General features: G+C 43.2%; 1 protein-coding gene across 1 annotated transcript in view; it reads left to right on the forward strand.

Moving 5' to 3' along the window:
• Positions 1-17,863, forward strand: part of LOC105073995 (O-acyltransferase like protein) — a gene marked incomplete at its 5' end in the record, with an annotated part of 63,338 nt that overhangs the window by 6,338 nt on the left and 39,137 nt on the right. The window contains 3 exons of the mRNA XM_074355264.1: positions 1,589-1,693; positions 12,981-13,120; positions 14,505-14,583. Coding sequence (XP_074211365.1) covers positions 1,589-1,693; positions 12,981-13,120; positions 14,505-14,583 — 324 coding nt within the window. The remainder of the gene's footprint in view (positions 1-1,588; positions 1,694-12,980; positions 13,121-14,504; positions 14,584-17,863) is intronic.

Consider the following 17,863-nt stretch of genomic DNA (forward strand, 5'->3'; position numbering starts at 1 on the left):
AAAGATAAAAAGGGCACAATGCCTACCCTTACGGAGCTTCCAGGCTGTAGGAGGGAAACAGAAAGAGACATATTCAATGTGAGGAGATAAAGAGAATATAACAGGCAAGTAGGGGGCACAAAGAACAAACACCTATCCTGACCGAAGGGGAATCCCAGGAGGGCTTCCTGAAAGAGTAGGCTTAGCAGAATAAGTAGGCCGGTCATGCCCAGGAGAAGGTGGGCTGGGAGAAGGACACTGGGACAAAAGGCACAGAATGAGCAAAAGAACAGAAGGGAGAGACAGCAGAATGTGCACAAGGAAAGGTGCTCTGGTCTGAATGTTTGCGTCTCCCTAAAAATCCCTATGTTGAAATCCTAACCCCCAAAGATGACAGTAATAGTCAGTGGGGCCTTGGGGAAGTGATTAGGTCTTGAGGGTGGACTCCTCCTGAATGGGATTGGTGCCCTTATAAAAGAGGCCTACAGAGGCCCTCGCCTCTTCCATTCCCTAAGGACACAGAAGGCGCTGGCTGAGACATGGAGGAGGGCCTTCACCAGAACATGGACCGTGCGGGCACTTGGACTCCTGGGCCTCTAGAACTGTGAGCCCCAAATTTCTATTGTTAATAAGCCACCTAGTCTAGGGTATTTGGTGACTGCAGCCCCAACAGACCCAGACAAAGGGAGGCTAGAGGCCACTGTAAAGCCAGGAAGTTCAACCAAGTCACGGCCACCCACAAGTCGGGATGTTTTCCGGCAGTGTAAACAAAATCTGCATCACATTTCCAATGGAATTAGAGAGGTTATTTTTCAAGGACTTTCTGGAAAGAAAATATTTACACCATGAGAAATCCAGATCCACACATTCTATGTTGCTTTTTTTATTTAAAGTAGGTGAATGCAGTCACCATGGTCTTCTGTCAGCATCACTGGCTTCCCAGGATTTGTCCTAAGCCCCCACATGAGGATGCCTGTGATTACTTGCCCTACCACAATACCGGCTCTTTCCGTGGGGGAGTTCGTCACTCCCATGTGTGGCTTTCAAGTCCAGCAAGCATATTAACAGATGCATAAAATACCCAGATGATGACGCAGAAGCCTTTCTTTGCTTATCAGTCATCTGAACGTTCTATAGGTTGGATCACGATCATTCTCCGACAAAAACCAAATATTGCCATTTAACATCCTCGGTATATATATATATATATGTATTTAAACTCAGAGATATACGCAAGACATCTAACTGGAGAAAATCTAGCCTTCCCCGTGTTCGCTGGAAATGTTAATCTGCATAACTAAAGGAAGCCAGGTGGTCAGCGGCCCCCACATCCACAGCATGGTTTTACTCAACAATAACAAGTTGTCTACAAATCGGTTTCCATGGTTTGTTCAGCTTGGCCGCTTTGCAGGTGGCTGAGGAGACACAGCTTGTCTCTGCATGTTAAGGGGCGAGAATGTCACATTTCCCCCAACACGTTATAGACTAGTGTTTCATAAATATAAGGCTCTTTGTCTAAGAGGCGAGTTTTATCCTGACAGGTTAAGGTCCTGACCAATGATGGTCCCGACTGTACTGTTTTGTCTGCTGTCTTTTCAGTTTCAATTACCTTTTGTTTTTCCTGCAAGAAACATTTCTCTCAAGTGCATGCAGGACACTGATGAATTCCTTTCTGACCTGAATTCAGTGGAGCCCAAAGAATACGCTCTAAGAAGTAAGTAGGTTTTTCCTGGCCCTTTGGATAGGTGAACACAGGGCAGTCAGATTTGTGCTGGGAGCTCTTTAGAAAAACTCTGGAGAATTAAAAACACAGAACCAAATAGGAAAGAGAAGACAAGCCTCAACTTACAAATTGTGCCAGGAATTGAGGGAGGAGGAATTTTTGTTGCAGAAGGCGATAGAGGAGGTGGTATTAATTCCAGCCAGAAGGAATCTCATGGGACCAACTCTTAATAAGAGGAAGATGGTAAATTGTATGATGCTGTTTACTATTATTGAAATTGGTAACATTTCACTGTCACATGGGACGGCTTGGTTTATTTCCTTTTCTAGACATTTAGTCTGCCTTTGATAAAGAATTGCTTCGTTATTCAGGAAACAAGTCTTAAACTATTATTTGCCTCATAGTAAACTCTGAGGAGCATTTTGGTGAGTGCACTGGCTCAAATTGGAAGAAGTTAGTAGGCCAGGCCTCTTTGCATGTGATACGGGAGGATGTCAGGCTGCCGTAATTTATTTTTTGTTAGTTTCCCCAGTTACTTTCACAACCAAAGGGACATACACCTTCTTGCCAGAAACAGGCAGGAGATCAGATCCGTTTTCCGTGGGATAACCTCTCCAGGAGAATGATTCATTGTTGATGCTGATGTGAACCGCTCACAAGGAAAAATGTAAAAACTCATGCTTTTCAAAGCCAGGAAAACTATCACAGCAATTTGCATTTCCATTTTGAGCACATGACTAATGTATTTTGTCTTGGAAAACCCTTAGTAGCATAATCTACATTACAAAGATAAACAAAAGTTTCGATCTAACATTGGGTAATTCGAAATAGCACGCGATTTGAAGCAAGTGCCAGTCTACAGTGGATTATACGTCCCAATATTTGAACCCAATGAGTTCAATAACCACCTTCAACTCTTATTTTGGAATTGATTATGTTTTGCTGCAACACTTGGTGATATTGACAGAGAACATTCTGACAAACCCAGGCCAAATGAGCTGGCCAAGAAAATCCAGAAGGTGCGATGACTGGCTTGGACTTCTGGTGACGAGGTGGTGGTACATATTGCCATCATTAGTCACAGCCTTGTTCACGCTTTCTTTGCCTTACAAGTTACTCTAGCCACGCACCAATGATGTTCCATATGCAGGGGCCTGAAAATTGAAAATCTTGTATTTTTTTAGTTAAACAAATTTCCTAAAGTTGAATGGTCCAAGAAAGAATTGAATGATGTGTGTAAATGGGATACATGAGTGTTACTTAATTTAATGTTATTATTTGTGGTTGTTTTAGCTGATTTTCATTGTAACACTCAGAGAACACTTAACATCATTGCTTTGACATTTTGCCTGAGATTTTTGAGCGCAGAGCGGGGTTCCGATCTTTGCTCTCAGCATGGTTTCCCTGACAGTCATGTGGATGGGAAAATAATAAGAGTCAATATTTAGGGAGTACTTTTACATGGCAGGCTCTGTTCCCAGCCCTGTGCAAAAGTCATCTATTTAGTCCTAATGGTCCCCCTGTGGGGAGGGTGTTATTATCATCTCTATTTTATAAATGAGAAAACTGAACCACAGAGATGTAAAGTATCTTGCTGAAATAACTGGTGGAGATAGTATTTGAGCCCAGAACATCTGATTCCCAAGCCTGCATTTTCAATCACTGCCTAAAATAAGCCACAACCAGAGAAACAAGCCAGAAAGCTAATCAGCAGCAAAAAAAAAAAAAAAAAAAAAGGAATGAAGCGGAGATACATGTATCAGTATGGAGGGAATATGCAGAAATAACATCAAGGAAAAAAGTTGTAGAAGAATATATATAGTATCTAAAGTTTAAAAAATGTAAATTAAGGCACCATGTTGCTTTGGGAGACTTGTATGTAGTACAAATGGAAAGAAGTGCATGAGAACGGTAACCTCCAAATTCCGCTAGAGGCGGCCTTTCAGTGGGGGTGGGGAGGGTGGGGATGTAACTGAGGATCCATCAGATCTCAAATGATGGGTCTTTTATTAAGCTGGGTGATAGAAGCATAGGTGTTTCTTATTTTTTTCTTTATGTCTTTTCAGTATATTAAATGTTGCATAATAATGTCTTACGGCAACTGTCCCCAATCCAAAGCACAGGGGTGACAGTAGTAGACCTTCGGATACTGGGTGGGGTCTGAGGGATAATGTGGAGAGAGGGGTCTTGAGATTCAGGCAGACACGTTTGTTTTTGCAGAGGGGATTTGGTGTTGCTGCTGCTCTGGACTGGGAGAGAGGCTGATCTTAGAGCCTGAGACAGACAGTCCTTCTGGTGGTGGGAGGGCGGATCAAAGGGTGTGGAGTATACGGGACAGGAGGATATGGTAACACAACTCTAAAACGAAGGTCCCGTTCCTCCTTCCCAACACCCTTCTCCACTCACTCTCACCTTCACCGTCTCAAATGGAACAAAATCCATCAAACACTCTTTGTGTGCCGTAATTTTGCCACTTTCTTAGGTCACTGTATGATTTTATCCCTCTTTTTACTCCTGAAGTCCTCAGGCCAGTGTTCTGACCCCTCTGCTTCTGATTTTTTTTTTTTAATTTTATTTTTATAGTCCATAAGCCACAGAAATCTACATTCAATCTCTTACCACATATAAAAAGTTGTGGCCTAAAAGACTCTGGGATCCTCCCTCCAAATAATTTTTTTCTTCCATTTGCTTTCCCCTTGACCACTGTGGTTATTAACTGCCATCCTCCTTAAAACTCATCTGTTTCTAATTCAGGGACGGTCCTTCCTTGATGGGGATCAGTCTTCTCTCTCCTCCCCTTTCTCTACCTGATCATCTGTTTCTTACTGTTTTTCCTGCCCTTTTGTTCCATCACCTCTTTTGGTTCTCCACCCCCACATTGACTTGTTTTCCCTGCTATGTTTTTGATATTGGACTCCAATATAGGATGGTGAATTTATTCAGTGAACATGTGATCCTTATTAAATATATATGGAGATAGAGGTCTATCTATATGTCCATGTATCCTTTTCAGTCATTCTAATCTGGGGACTCTACCATATATGTTCTGGAATGATGATTTCATATCTCTTAGCTGAATATCTTATCTTGTTCCATCTTTTCTCTGGAGGAAGGGCACCTGGGAACTAAGAAGGGTTTATGCCCTTCTATGTTGGCACTTGGTATAAATGTATTTAATTTAAAGAGCAGATGACCAGAACACACAGTAGAAACACTGTTGAAAGGAGGTACTGAAGCCGTATTATGTGTCTTTGGTCCTATGGGGCACCTGATGGGTTATCTCTGCAGGTCTTTGCCGTGGCCCACTGTGCTCTCCCATTTCCACCATCCTGGGATCCCATCTCTCCATAAACTTGTCACACCTTCCCCGAGCACACAGCTGCATCTTCTCTCCAGGCCCATAACTTCCCCAACCATGCCTCACAAGCTAATGAGTAGCTTGACTTGGATTAGAATCTCGCCTTGGAGAGTGCTGCGGGTTGAATTCTGTCCTCCAAAAGGAGATGTGAAATCCTAACCCTGGGTACCAAGGATGTGACCCTACTTGGAAATAGGATCTTTAGAGATGTGATCAAATTAAGATGAGGCCATGCTGGATTAGAGAGGGTCATAATCCACTGATTGATGTCCTTATAAGGAAGTTTACACACAGACACAGAGACATCCAGGGAGAACTGCCGCATAACCACCAAGGCAGAGACTGAAGTGATGTGTCTACAAGCCAAAGAATGCCAAGGACTGCCAGCAACCATCGGAAGCTGGGACAGAGGCTGGACAGGTTCTCCCTCAGAGCCTCCAGCAGGGACCAACTCTGCTGACCCCTTGATTTCAGACACTTACTCTCCAGACTGTGGGACAACACATTTCTGTTGTTTTAAGCCACCCAGTTTGGGGAAATTTGTTAGGACAGCATGAGGAAACAAACAGAGAGAGTGAGGGTCTCTCAAAACCACCCTCTAGAATAAAAAAGCATGTGCTTTTTATCTGAGACAAAAACAAAAAGGCAAAACAAGCAGTCTCAGGTAGGTCCTGGAACTCATTTCCCTTGAGCTACACCAGGCCCACCCACGGCCATGTCATCAAGTCCAGGCAGACCCACTTGTCTCAGCAGAGGCCTTTCAGGGGGAACTTATTTAATGGAATTAAAACAGGGCTCAGCATACTGAGGTCCGGATGGTTTCACATGACGCCTGCAGTTCCCTGCACTTTATTCCTTGGGGACGGAAGGAGGGAGGCGAGGGGCAGGCCTCCGGTTCCCAAGCAGCCTGCAGGGCTTTTCATTTCCTGTTTTCTCTAATCTCCTAACATCCTTGAAATCTTCCCCAAGCAGCTACTTTTGCTATAAAACTTTCTTAACCCTTCGACTCCCTCCTGCCTGGTCCTTACATCAGGTCGCTGAGCCCACCCTGATGGCTGCGTCGCTGAGCTTCCTTCCTGATCACCGACTCCCTTTGGCTTCATCGTTTATCCCTTGGAATGATGACTTCACGTCTCCTGTCTGTGTGTCTCATCCTCTCTGCTGGAAGCCAAGGCCCATGGTTACACCCTGTTACACGGGGGCAAGCCATAGGTAGACCTCACTGGCCTGGCCAGTCACTGGCCACAGCCAAGCCTGTTCCCTGACCATCATCAGAGGAATGACCACCTGCTTGACTTGCATTCTCAAACACTGCCTCTTTTCCCATCTGGCTCTCAGTTTGGAGGGCGTTTTATTCAGGGCCATCCCCTGCACTGCTGCTGAAGATGGGACAGAAACGATGCTGAAAGCAAGAAAATCTCATTATAAAGGGTGACACAGCAACATTTCTGGGATTAACTGAATTTCTAATATCCATGTTGTGGTTGGCTGAAACATGGCTCCCCAAAGACATCTACAATTCTAGTCCCTGGGACCTGTGATTGTTAGCTTACATAGAAGCAAGAGCTGTGCAGATGTGATTAAGGTACAGAGCTTGAGATGGGGAGACTCTCCCGGCTTACCCAGATGGGCCCTGAATGCAATCACGTGAGTCCTTAGAAGAGGGAGGCAGAGCTGGAGGGAGATTTGACACATAGAGGAGGTGATGTGACCCCAGAGGCAGCGATCCGAGTGATGTGACCACAAGCCAAGGGATGCTGGCAGCCACCAGAAGCTGGAAGAGGGAAAGGACAGATTGTCCGCTAGAGCCTCCAGAAAGAGCACAGCTCTGCCAATAACCTTGATTTCAGCTCAGTGATACTGATTTTGGACTTCGGGCCTCCAAAACTGTGAGAGAGTAAGTTTCTGTGGTTTTAAGCCACCAAGATTGTGGTGATTTGTAATAGCAGTACAGGAAATAATGCACACACTATTCTTGTTCTTCAAATCGAACATTAATAGGTGGCCAGATGTAAGGGGGATGGCCAGGAAGTGTTTGCAAAGAGCCTGCTTCAGGAACTTGGATATCAAGGTGATAGCACATTCAGATCTCTTCTCAACAAGGAGATCCCAGGAGACAGGTGCTTAGCATGTTACATATGTCCACTGAAGAGCAAGGACTATTCAGTTCTAGTTTTAAAAATCTCCAGTGTAACACACCATCTTAATAAATATTTGCAGCTAATGCTGAAGATAATCATTGCTTGCAGGATTTGTTTGTGGCTTAGCATTCTAGAAGCTTCTGCTGCCTTCAGCTTTCTGATATAAGTGCATCCATGTTCTAAAATTTAAGACCATTGACCAAGGTCTCTCTTTCCTGCATTTAAACCCAGAAATGAATCAATTCTGTATTTTAATATTCACATATTGCCACCACGTGAGAAAGAAAATGTGTCTGCTAATTAGCTCGGTGGAATAGAAACAAGTTGTTTTTAATCTTTTGGAAATGGAAACTTGGAACAACTGTCATGCGATTTGAAGTGGCAGGTGGGATTAATCACTAGTTTATTCTATCCCTCCCTCCCGTGACAATCACAATGTATTTCAGTTTGGATGGAGCCCATGACCTGGTGTCCCAGGTTCTTGACAGAAACTAATTAAGGATGGGGAGGGAAAAAGACAACCTGTCCATTTGAATTCGTAACCAGAAAAGAAGCAAATGCAATTGAAAATTTGCACGGCATACAAAATAACCTCAGCTAGAAAACCCTAAATCAAATCCGTTTACAAAGCAAGATACCAATTGGAAAGAGAACTAGAATTTCATCTTCTCAAGTGAAGAGTTAGGAATCTCTCTACATGTGTCCTTCAGGGTTTCATCCAAGGGTCAGGACAGGCTCTTTTAGTTCCAGATCCTTAACACTTCAGGCTACCAGGATTGGCAAACTCAGTGATGGAGAAGGAACGTGGGAAATCATGTAGTCTATTTGTAATAAATACATCCGTTTTGTTTTTGACACAGAGAGGACCTCACAATACATTTGTGGAGCTGGATTTGGGGCATTTGAACCCCTCCCTCAAAGTTAAATTAATTCAGTAAATGTTTCTTGAGCTCCTCCTCTGAGACATCTACCGATGAAGGCACAGCCCCTCCCTCACATGGGGGTCAGGTCAACAATTACACCCCTCCAGTGCGAAACACTAAGCAAGAGTGTGGACTCCTTCCTGGGGCAGAACATCCTTCAGCCCAGACTCAAAGGATGAGTCAGCATTTGCCAGGCAGACAGGAAGGAGGCACATTCCAAGCAGAAAGACAGGTGCAGGTCTGGCGCGTTGTGTATAATGGAGTGGAGGAAAAGGGTGTGGGTGTCGGAGGATGAGACTAGGGGGGCAGGTGTGGCCAGCAAGGGGCTTTTAAACCATGTTCAGGAACCTAGAATTAACCTTAAAGATCAGAGAAGTTAAACCCGGCCGCAAATATTATCGCCTGGGAACATATGAAAAATAATGAATGCCCAAGCCCCACCCCTGACTAGCTAGGCCACCCTTTGTGAGAGTGGAGCCTGGGTGTTAGGTTTTTTTTTTTTTTTTCCTTTTTTTTTGAGGGGGGAGGTACATTTTTAAACTGTATTGTTAAACTTTTTTTGGGGGGGGTAGTAATTAGGTTTATTTATTTTTATTTATTGAAGGAGGTACCAGGAATTGACCCCAGGACATTGTGCATGCTAAGTACACACACTGCCACTGATCTACACCCTCCCCCTGGGCATCAGTATTTTTTTAAAAAATGCCCCAGGTGATTCTACTGTCTGCCCAGAGTTGGGACTCACAGCTCTAAATAAGAAGTCTGCAAAAATTTTCCTCTAAAATCCAGATGGTAAATATTTCGGTTTTGTGGGCCATACGGCCTCTGTTTGCAACTACACAACCTTGCCTGTATTAACAAAGCAGCATTAACAAAACGTAAACAAGTGAGATGGCTGTGTTCCAATAAAACTTTCCTTACAAAAACAGGCAGGGCCAGAGTTTGCCAACTCCTACTCTAGATGACGGAATGCCACTGAAGATTTTTTAACATGACGGATTTTACAATTTTGTTCATATTTTATTGTTTGTACACTATATTAAATAACATATGACTCTATTCTTATTGTAAAGGAATCGAAACAACAGAGACAAAACTCAAGTCTTTTTTGTTTGCATGTTCAATTCTCAGTCCCCTTCCTGGATGACAGCTGTTAGCAATGGGTGTGTATCCTTCTAGAACTTTCCAGAACTTTCTCCTTGCACTTTTGTGCATATATATCTACCAGAAAGATATTGTTTTGCTTTGTAAAATTGAAAAATATATTTATTGCTCTTAAGCTTTTTTCCCCTTGCATAATATAATGTGTCTTGGACCATTTCCAATAGCAGCAAATATAGATCTTTCTCATTTTAGTTGTTGCATGCGAAAGTACCATAGCTCATTCCACTTTCTCCTGTTAGAGGCTGAACTATTTGCAATTGCCAACCTTAAGCTGTTTTTGTCCCAAAAAATGGATTTTTCAATAGCTTCTGTACAATTTTTTGCCTTTACAAGCATTACCGCCACAAGCATCCTGCAAATTGTGTGCTCATATGTGTTTCCCTGGAGCAGATTCTGGGATGTTGAGTTGCTGGGTCACTGGGGACACAGTTAGGAAGAAGCCTTCAGTTAAACCACAGACATCAACTCTGACAACCTTCAGCAAAAAGGGGGAGTTTAACGTCAGCCTATGGGGCAGCTCACAGAATGGAGAGAAAGGCAAAATACCTGTTAGGCTCGGAACCGGTCACTGGACCAGCGAGGTCCAAATGGTCTCCACGGTGGTGCCTGTTCTGCAACCTCTCAGGAAACCACCTGTGGATGAATGAAGTCCAAACTTTGCTTTGGGCTTTGACTCACTCCACACTAGTCCTGGGAGATGGTTGACCTTGTGTCATGGGGAGGGGGATGGCAGAGCAAAAGCAGCCTCCAGGGACCCCATCAGCTTCAAGAATGAGAGGACAGAGCACCTTGACTTTTTGTCAAGACTACGTGCAGTTGTTGCCAAGATGGCAGAGTAGAGAGACTCACACCTTGCCCTCTCCCACAAATACACCAAGAATTACATCTACAAACCCACTGAATCGCTCAGAACACCTACTGAACTCTGGTAGAGTATCTCTCGCTTCAAAATACAAGGGGATTCTCACAAAATCCAATAAACAAGTTCATACTGTATACCACAGAGAGCTATATTCAATATGCTGTAGTAACTTATGGTGAAAAACAATATGAAAACGAATATATGTATGTTCATGTCTGACTGAAGCATTATACTGTACAACAGAAATTGACACACTGCAAACTGACTATACTTCAATTAAAAAAATATATATATACACACAAAAAAGACTATGTGCAGTTGGAAACTGGTAATTTTCCAAAAGAAAATCTAGTTGCTGTCAGGAGAGAGAGTAGGAGCCAGGAGGCTGCACTGAGAGAACTATTCCTGCATATTCTTACCAACACTCAATTGTATCATCCTTCTAAATTTGTACCAGTCAGAGGGGTAGAAAAAAGTGGTGTTTAATTGTGGTTTCCTGATAAGACTGAACAACTTTCTCATATTCATTGGTCCCTTGGATTTCCTTCTCCAAGAGTTGCTTCTTCAAATCCTTAGCAGATTTTAAATCAGTTTCTTTGACTTTTAAAAAATTACTGATTTGTAAGAGTTCTTTATATGATCTGAATATAGTTCTTTATCTGAGTTATTAATATGTCCTTTCCTTTGAGAGTTACCTTTTAACTTTGTTCACGGTGCCTTGAAAACGTCGTAAGGAGGGGAGGGATGTGCTCAGTCTTATGATACAGACCATTTAAGCTGAAATGATGATTACTGGCTACATGTGACCATGGATGCCAGCTCTAAGGTTCTGAGTGTGGTCAGAGCCACAGAGAGTCATACTTATGGGAGGGAAAAGGGTAGAGTCAGTTATGCTCATTACAGGCAATAACCTGGAACACTTAGACCCATAAGAAAGAGGCCAGTGATAACAGACACCCACTGGCTGAGCCCAAGTGGCTCAGAGCTTGCCAGAAGAGGCAAAGGTTCATGGCGAAAGTCAGGTTACCCCAGGAAGCACAGGAAGGACCGTTTGTTTGCCCAGTTATGGCCAGGAGCTTTTCAAAATAACGTATTACTGTTTTAAAAAGCACACATGTAGGCAAAATGCCGTTCCTTCAACCTGATTTCTAGATTAAATCTCAGGAACTCAATTATTAGTAAAGACAGAGACAAATACAAGAGGAGCTGCACAGTTTGCCAAACTGTATTTGGGGTTTTCTCCCCGCTCACTCTAAGGAGATCATTATCTTTAGTTATTTATAAGAAACTGTATACAAAACTGACAAACAAAAAGAGTCTTTTTGTATATTTTAGAGGGTTATGGGTTCAGATTAAAATGGGTTTGAACACACAGCTCTAATCCTTACTAGCTACTGTGGATACTCCTCTCTGATTCTTTTTTTTTGTTAGTGGAGGTACTGGGGATTGAACCCAGGACCTCCTGCACGCTAAGCATGGGCTCCACCACTGAGCTATATAGTTGTTCCAGAAAATAAAAAGTGACAAACTCACTTTATAAATTTGACTCTAACTTTCCAAAACTAGAAAAGGAAAACAAAACAGTGGCCTAAGGATTAGAGAGGAAGAAATAAGACTGTAAAACTAAAAAGAAAGTTCAGCAAATTCTCCAGATACCAGACAAATTACAAAAATCAATAGCATTTTCCCACACCAGCAACAATCAGTTGGAAAATATAATTGAAAATAAAATACTGAGGAAAAGAGTCAACTATATACTAACTTGGAAGTGTTTATGTAATCTGTTTTAAGATTATTGAGGAAAAATATAAAAGCATAAATGAGAACACAGAAGAAGATTTGAGTAAATTGCATGACATCCAATGATAGCTTGACACAAAAATGATGTCAGTTCCCACCCGTATAATCTATACATTTGAAGTAATTTTCATTAATATTCTCGTTGGATGTTTTGAGCAACTCAATAAACTTTTTCTGAAATTATCCACAATTTCTGAAAATTTTCTGAAATTTTCTGAAATTTTCTGAATATGGATTCCTGAAATTTGTGTGAAAGATTAACAGTCCACATATATTAACTACCTCAACTTTGAAAGGAAGACTGAAAGTGGAATACTCAATATACCCTAAATCTGTAATAATAAAAACCATATGGTTCTGGTATCAGAACCAGGTTTGGCTTTATAGACATGTGACCTTCGCAGTCACACAGGGCCCCACACATAAAAGGGCTCCATGCTTCCTGTAAGTGTGATTTGCTGCCACCATCTTGAAATTCTTAATGAATTTTTAAACAAAAGACCCTGCATTTTTATTCTGCATTAGCCCTGCTAATTATGTAGTCAGTCTTGATTAGGACAAAGATTGCTCAAAGACTAAAATAAAAATCGCAGGCTCGAAAGAATGGATTTCTGTCCAATGGAGGACACCATAGGTAAAGAACTGACAGATAACCGACTGAGAATAAGTATTTTCAACGGCTCAGGTAGACAAGGAACAATATATAGAATAATAAGGAGCTCTTGCAAATCAGAAAGGAAATTCTTTAAAAAATGGGCAAAGGATATAAACAAGCACTTGACAGAAGAGAAAACTTAAATGGCTTAAATATTTTAAACAACAGACATACATCACTGTTCTCCCTCAATGAAGGGAGGGGCTGTGGATGCAAAATGCAGGCTCAAGAGTGCCATCTGAATATATCTGTCTTTTTTTTCTTTTGGTCATTCAACTCTGAGAGGTTTAGAAGGTGATGCTGAATGCCCACAAATTCATTTTAAAGTGACACACGGAAGCTAACTTTGCCCACTTCTTTTGCTTTGCAATTCAGTGTATGACGCCGTCGGGAAGCTTGGGAGCAATATTCTTAGCGGAAATGTGGACAGGCTGGGATCGTACAGTGAGTGTCTTGCCACCCATGCGCCGTCGGGCCGCTTCCGAGGGCAGTATTGCAAGCTTCATGTCCTGCAGGTGAGCCTGGGCTCTGAGCACACTCTCTTGAAGGACTAGTGAACGTTGGGTTCATGATATGGAAACTGATACCACTCCACTGACTACTTATCTTAACTGAAACAACAAACTATTAAGATATTTTGGGAAAAGTTAAAACTAAATTTAAAACAGTTGGCAGAAACTTGCTTGCATGTTCTGAGTATGGGACATTATAGGAGGAGGTGTCCACAAACCAGACAGGCCTTCAAATGTTCCTCCTACCACAGTGCACAGGACAAGACCTCTGGACGACCTTCTTGGGGAATCCAAGGTCAAGACCCAGCCAGTGTTCTCGGGCATTAACTCCTGACTCACCATCAGTTCATGGAAGGGAAGTGGACTTCCCATTACCCATAATCCTTTCCCAGAAACAGAGCTCCAAGATGTGAATTCGAGGTTATCCCAGCAGGTGGGTGGGGACTTTTATAAGTGCATCGCTAAATCAATTGACTGAAGTCACAGGGCTCACTGTCTTCAAAACATGTTAATTCTTTACTGCTGGGGGAAAAAAACCCCTAGGAACAGCACAGCCTCCTATGAAATACAAAGATAGACTTTACGAATGCTGCACAACACTAAAACAAAATACATTACTGGTTGGCTAATAACAATTGTATAAAAAAAGGAATCCAAGCTCTCTGATGTTAACACTATAAAATGGTTTCAGAATGGTTAACCACCGGAGATAGGGAGATTATCAGCCAGCTCCATTTGTCACCCTGAGAATTTGACAACGATTGCTTGGGGGCTTAATCAGTATGTACAAATGTCATATCCTATTTTCAAAGCAGATTAATGGTTTTAATATCGGAGCAAAAGGTCAGACCTCCACAATCATGTAAGTTATGTGTTTAGAAGAGGCATCTCAGCAATTTTTGTTTATAATTTGATCTTTGCTTTATTGGGACTGGCATTCTAATGATTGGCTTGATTTATTAATAAAATTTTTACTTGCTACACCGCATCCTGCTACGAAGAAATGGCAGCTTGGCAAATTTGTTGAAAACTCACTGTAGGAGTGTTAACTCTTAATGACCTGTAACACAGGAGAGGGCTGCTTTGGGGCAGTCTGTCCCACAATGGTGGCTGCTTTTTAAACAGCCAGTTACATTAACCCTTGGAGCATATTTTTATTTAAATATGGATGCATCTGATGTTCTGTAAATTCACTTGAAATACTCTGTAACGGAAAAGCCATCTACAAAGAAGTCAGCAAATTTTCCTTCTTCTAGCACCATTTCCTCCCGCTTCTCCCAATCTGCTGGATTCATGGGAAGCACAGCGACAGCCTTACTTAGGACCGAACATGCATATATTCTACAGACACTAATACTAAAGGGCGTTGTGGCATTGTTTTTCCCAGGATGGCGCTGACTACAGCGTGGGCGTGTGTGTCCCTGATTCTTGTGCTGAAGAGGATGTGACTGAGATGTCTCAGCTGGGTAGGTCCAAAAGAATAGCCAGTGAAACTATTGTCTCACCATTAAGTTTGAAAAACTCCAACTCCTTAGAGCCTCTTGGCCATTCTTTCAGGATCAAACCAACCTTTCATCCTGATATATCCAACAAGCTGAGACTAATGGAGTTGGGGCAGGGGCCGTGGGAGTGGACATGGTGGAACAGGAAGGGAGTGGGTTGAAAGGAGGAAAAAGACGTTGACTAGAAGGTAGGAGCTGAATCTTTATGGAATAAAATTTGAAACTTAATCTTCCCTCACCCTCAGCTGCCTGGCTGAGCCTGAAGAAAGGCTTTGGGTGGTATCTGGTTTCCATATTGTTCGTGTTCTCTGCTGTGGTCCGTGTGTGGCCCAGATACCAAATCCAGAAGGCCCTTCTGAACTGGGACCGTGTCAAGCCAGCATGTTGTAATGGATTAGCGTTAAGAGACCAGCATTTGGCCCTGGTTGTCACCGCTCAGCTGTGTGATCCGGGGCAAATAACTTAATCTCCCCCTGCTCCAGCCTCTTCCTCTGTACAGGGAGGGGTGGACCGTGCCCTTCGGTCTGCCCCTAACTCTCTGCAGCCTTATAATCGCTTCTGACTGTAACTGCGCATAATGAAGTTTACATGGAAACTGGTTTGATTTCCTTGAACTCTTTCAAAAATTTCCAAGGAAGAGCTTTAAAGCCTAATTTTTTTTTGCTAGTGTCTTTTGTATTTATTCTAGTTATCCAAATAAGAACAAACATGACACCGTAAAATGACAACACTCTTTCCCTATGCACGAAACACTTCACTTCCAAAACCAGATGTATGAGTTTCCTCCTCACCGGATGCAGTTGTGACACTATCTGGAGATAGTGCTGACCCCACACATGAAGGGCTCAGTTCCGCAAGCCTGCCCCCCGCACATCAGATGCCAGTTGTAAGTAGTGGGTCCCGAGGTTACCTGCTACTTCTGTCCAACCTGGCTGCAAATCAGGGGTTCCCGGGAACTTTGGTTCTTGGGATCCTCTCCTCGGGCTTGATAATTTGCTGTAACGGCTCACAGAACTCAGAGAAACCCATGATATTGCTGCTTTATTATAAAGGACAAAACTCAGGAATAGCCAAATGGAAGAGACACACAGGGCAAGGTATGTGGGACGGGGCACAGGGCTTCCCTGCCCCCTCAGCGTGCACCACCCACCCAGCGCCTCGGTGTTTTCACCAGCCTGCAGCATCTCCCAACCCCTTCGTTTAGGGTGTTTATGGAGGCTCCATTTTTGTCGGGGTGATTGATTAAATCATGGGCCATTGGTGATTAGCTCAATCTCCAGGCCCTCTCTCCTCCCCAGAGGTTGAGGATGGGGCTGAAAGTTCCAACCCTTTAATCACGTGGTTGGTTCCCCTGACAACCAGCTCCCTCCTCCAGAAGTCACCTTATTAGCTTAAACTCCAGTACAGTCGAAAGGGGCTTATAATGAATTACGACAGATGCTCTTCTCACCCCCATTTCACTCAGGAAATTCCAGGGGCTTTAGGAGCTCAGTCCCAGGAACCGGGGATGAAGTCTAAATATAAATTTCTTATTATATCACAATATTATACACATTGTTAAAAGCCCTGTTTTTAAGTGTTGCTATTGCAGTTAGTTTTCAATAACCTTAAATTGTCCTCTGAATTTATGATTATCCCAGCAGCTCCTAATATATTACTTCTCTATCTTAGCCAAATATTTCATGTGCTCTTAAAAAGAAAACCAGTTGTTATGTATCAAACTTAAATTTCATTTCTTATTGGAGAAGCCATACATATCCTAGAAACAAAGGTAAATTTGCAGAGTTGTTATTAGCATTTCAAGTGAATAAATGACCAAGTGTAATGAGTTCGTGGTCATGGTGATTTAAGAGATGTATCAATTAGCCTGCTTTCTCTGGCTGACGCTAAGCTTATTCGCCAGAGCTGATATTAGAGTAAAATGGAAGGTTAGAAACTGTTCTGGATACAAAGATATTTTGATAATTCTCTTTCTTCCTGGAAAAAGGAAGGGCCCTGATTAGGGTGAGCAGAGCTGACTTGGGAGGATATATTAGTGGAATTTAGTCCTCACTGCCAAGGCGTCCCTCCGGCTTCGGCACAGAGGCAGCAGACAGAAATGGGAGCATCTGTGCCCAGGGGAAAAGGTCCCCATCTAGAAAGGATTTGTTGGCTCTTCCTTCAAGCTTTTTGATGGCGTTGCCAATATTTCCTCTACAGATGTGGGAGTAACCAGCTCAGCAGTAGCTGTTTGTACAAATTTTACTCAGCTGGAGCAGGAGGGCAGGGAGTGTACAGTAGAAGACAGTGGCTGGCAAGCCAAGAAGAAATGAGCCCAGGACAGCAGAGGGAAAAATATTCTGGGCAGGTCAGAACATACTGCTTTTAGGCAAAAAGCTGCATAGTGTGATTGTCTAGGATGTTATAAAATTTCAAGCAACAGACTTTGTGTGAGTCCTGAGAAGGAAAATGTGGAACACTAGAAAGTCTAGATAAAATTTGGCTGTGATGTTCACAAACCCAGTCATAGGCTGGTTCCCGAACAGTTCATGTCTGTGTATTTCAGCACCACTTACTGTAACATTTCCTAGGGTTCCTATAACAAAGTACCACCAACTGGGTGACTTAAGACGCCTCCTCACTCCATTGGACGGGGGTATGGATAACCTAAGCCCCGCCCCCCCCAGCCCCACTGCAATTCTGGGGCCCTAGACACTCGGAGTGTGGACTAGAGAAGGGGCAGGTTCCCTTGGCCCCACAGCATCTCATCCACGGGAAGGACACAGCCCGAGAAAGGCGCGAGCTATTTAGAGGTTTAAGAGTCACTGCCAGACTGCACAGTGGTATGGTGATGAAGCGGGGCGGAGCTGGACAGTCATGTTGTTAGTGCCCAGCCAGAACTATCTTTGGGGTTAAGGGGGCATTGTTAACCCCATGGATTGACTTCCACATCTGCTTGCTCAGCAGAGAGGGCCTGCGTCTCCTGTGTCTTTCTGGGTCAGGACGCTATTGTTTGACGCCTCAGATTCCATCCGCGGACAAACTGCTGACATGCGGAGGATTCCCCCCGGGGCAGCTGATGCGACGTCTGTTGTAACTTGCTTTAATTGGCTTTGGGGCCAGTGAGGCAGCTCCTCTATGACTTAGATGCAGAAAGACTATCATTTGAGACCTCTGGGGCACTTTTTCCAGCTGCCGTTAAGCCTGTCCTTGGGAAGGGAGGGGTCAGACCTAACAAAAAGCACTTTTGAAAACAATAGAAGGT

Source organism: Camelus bactrianus, chromosome 30 (assembly GCF_048773025.1).
Source record: "Camelus bactrianus isolate YW-2024 breed Bactrian camel chromosome 30, ASM4877302v1, whole genome shotgun sequence".
NCBI lineage: Eukaryota > Metazoa > Chordata > Mammalia > Artiodactyla > Camelidae > Camelus > Camelus bactrianus.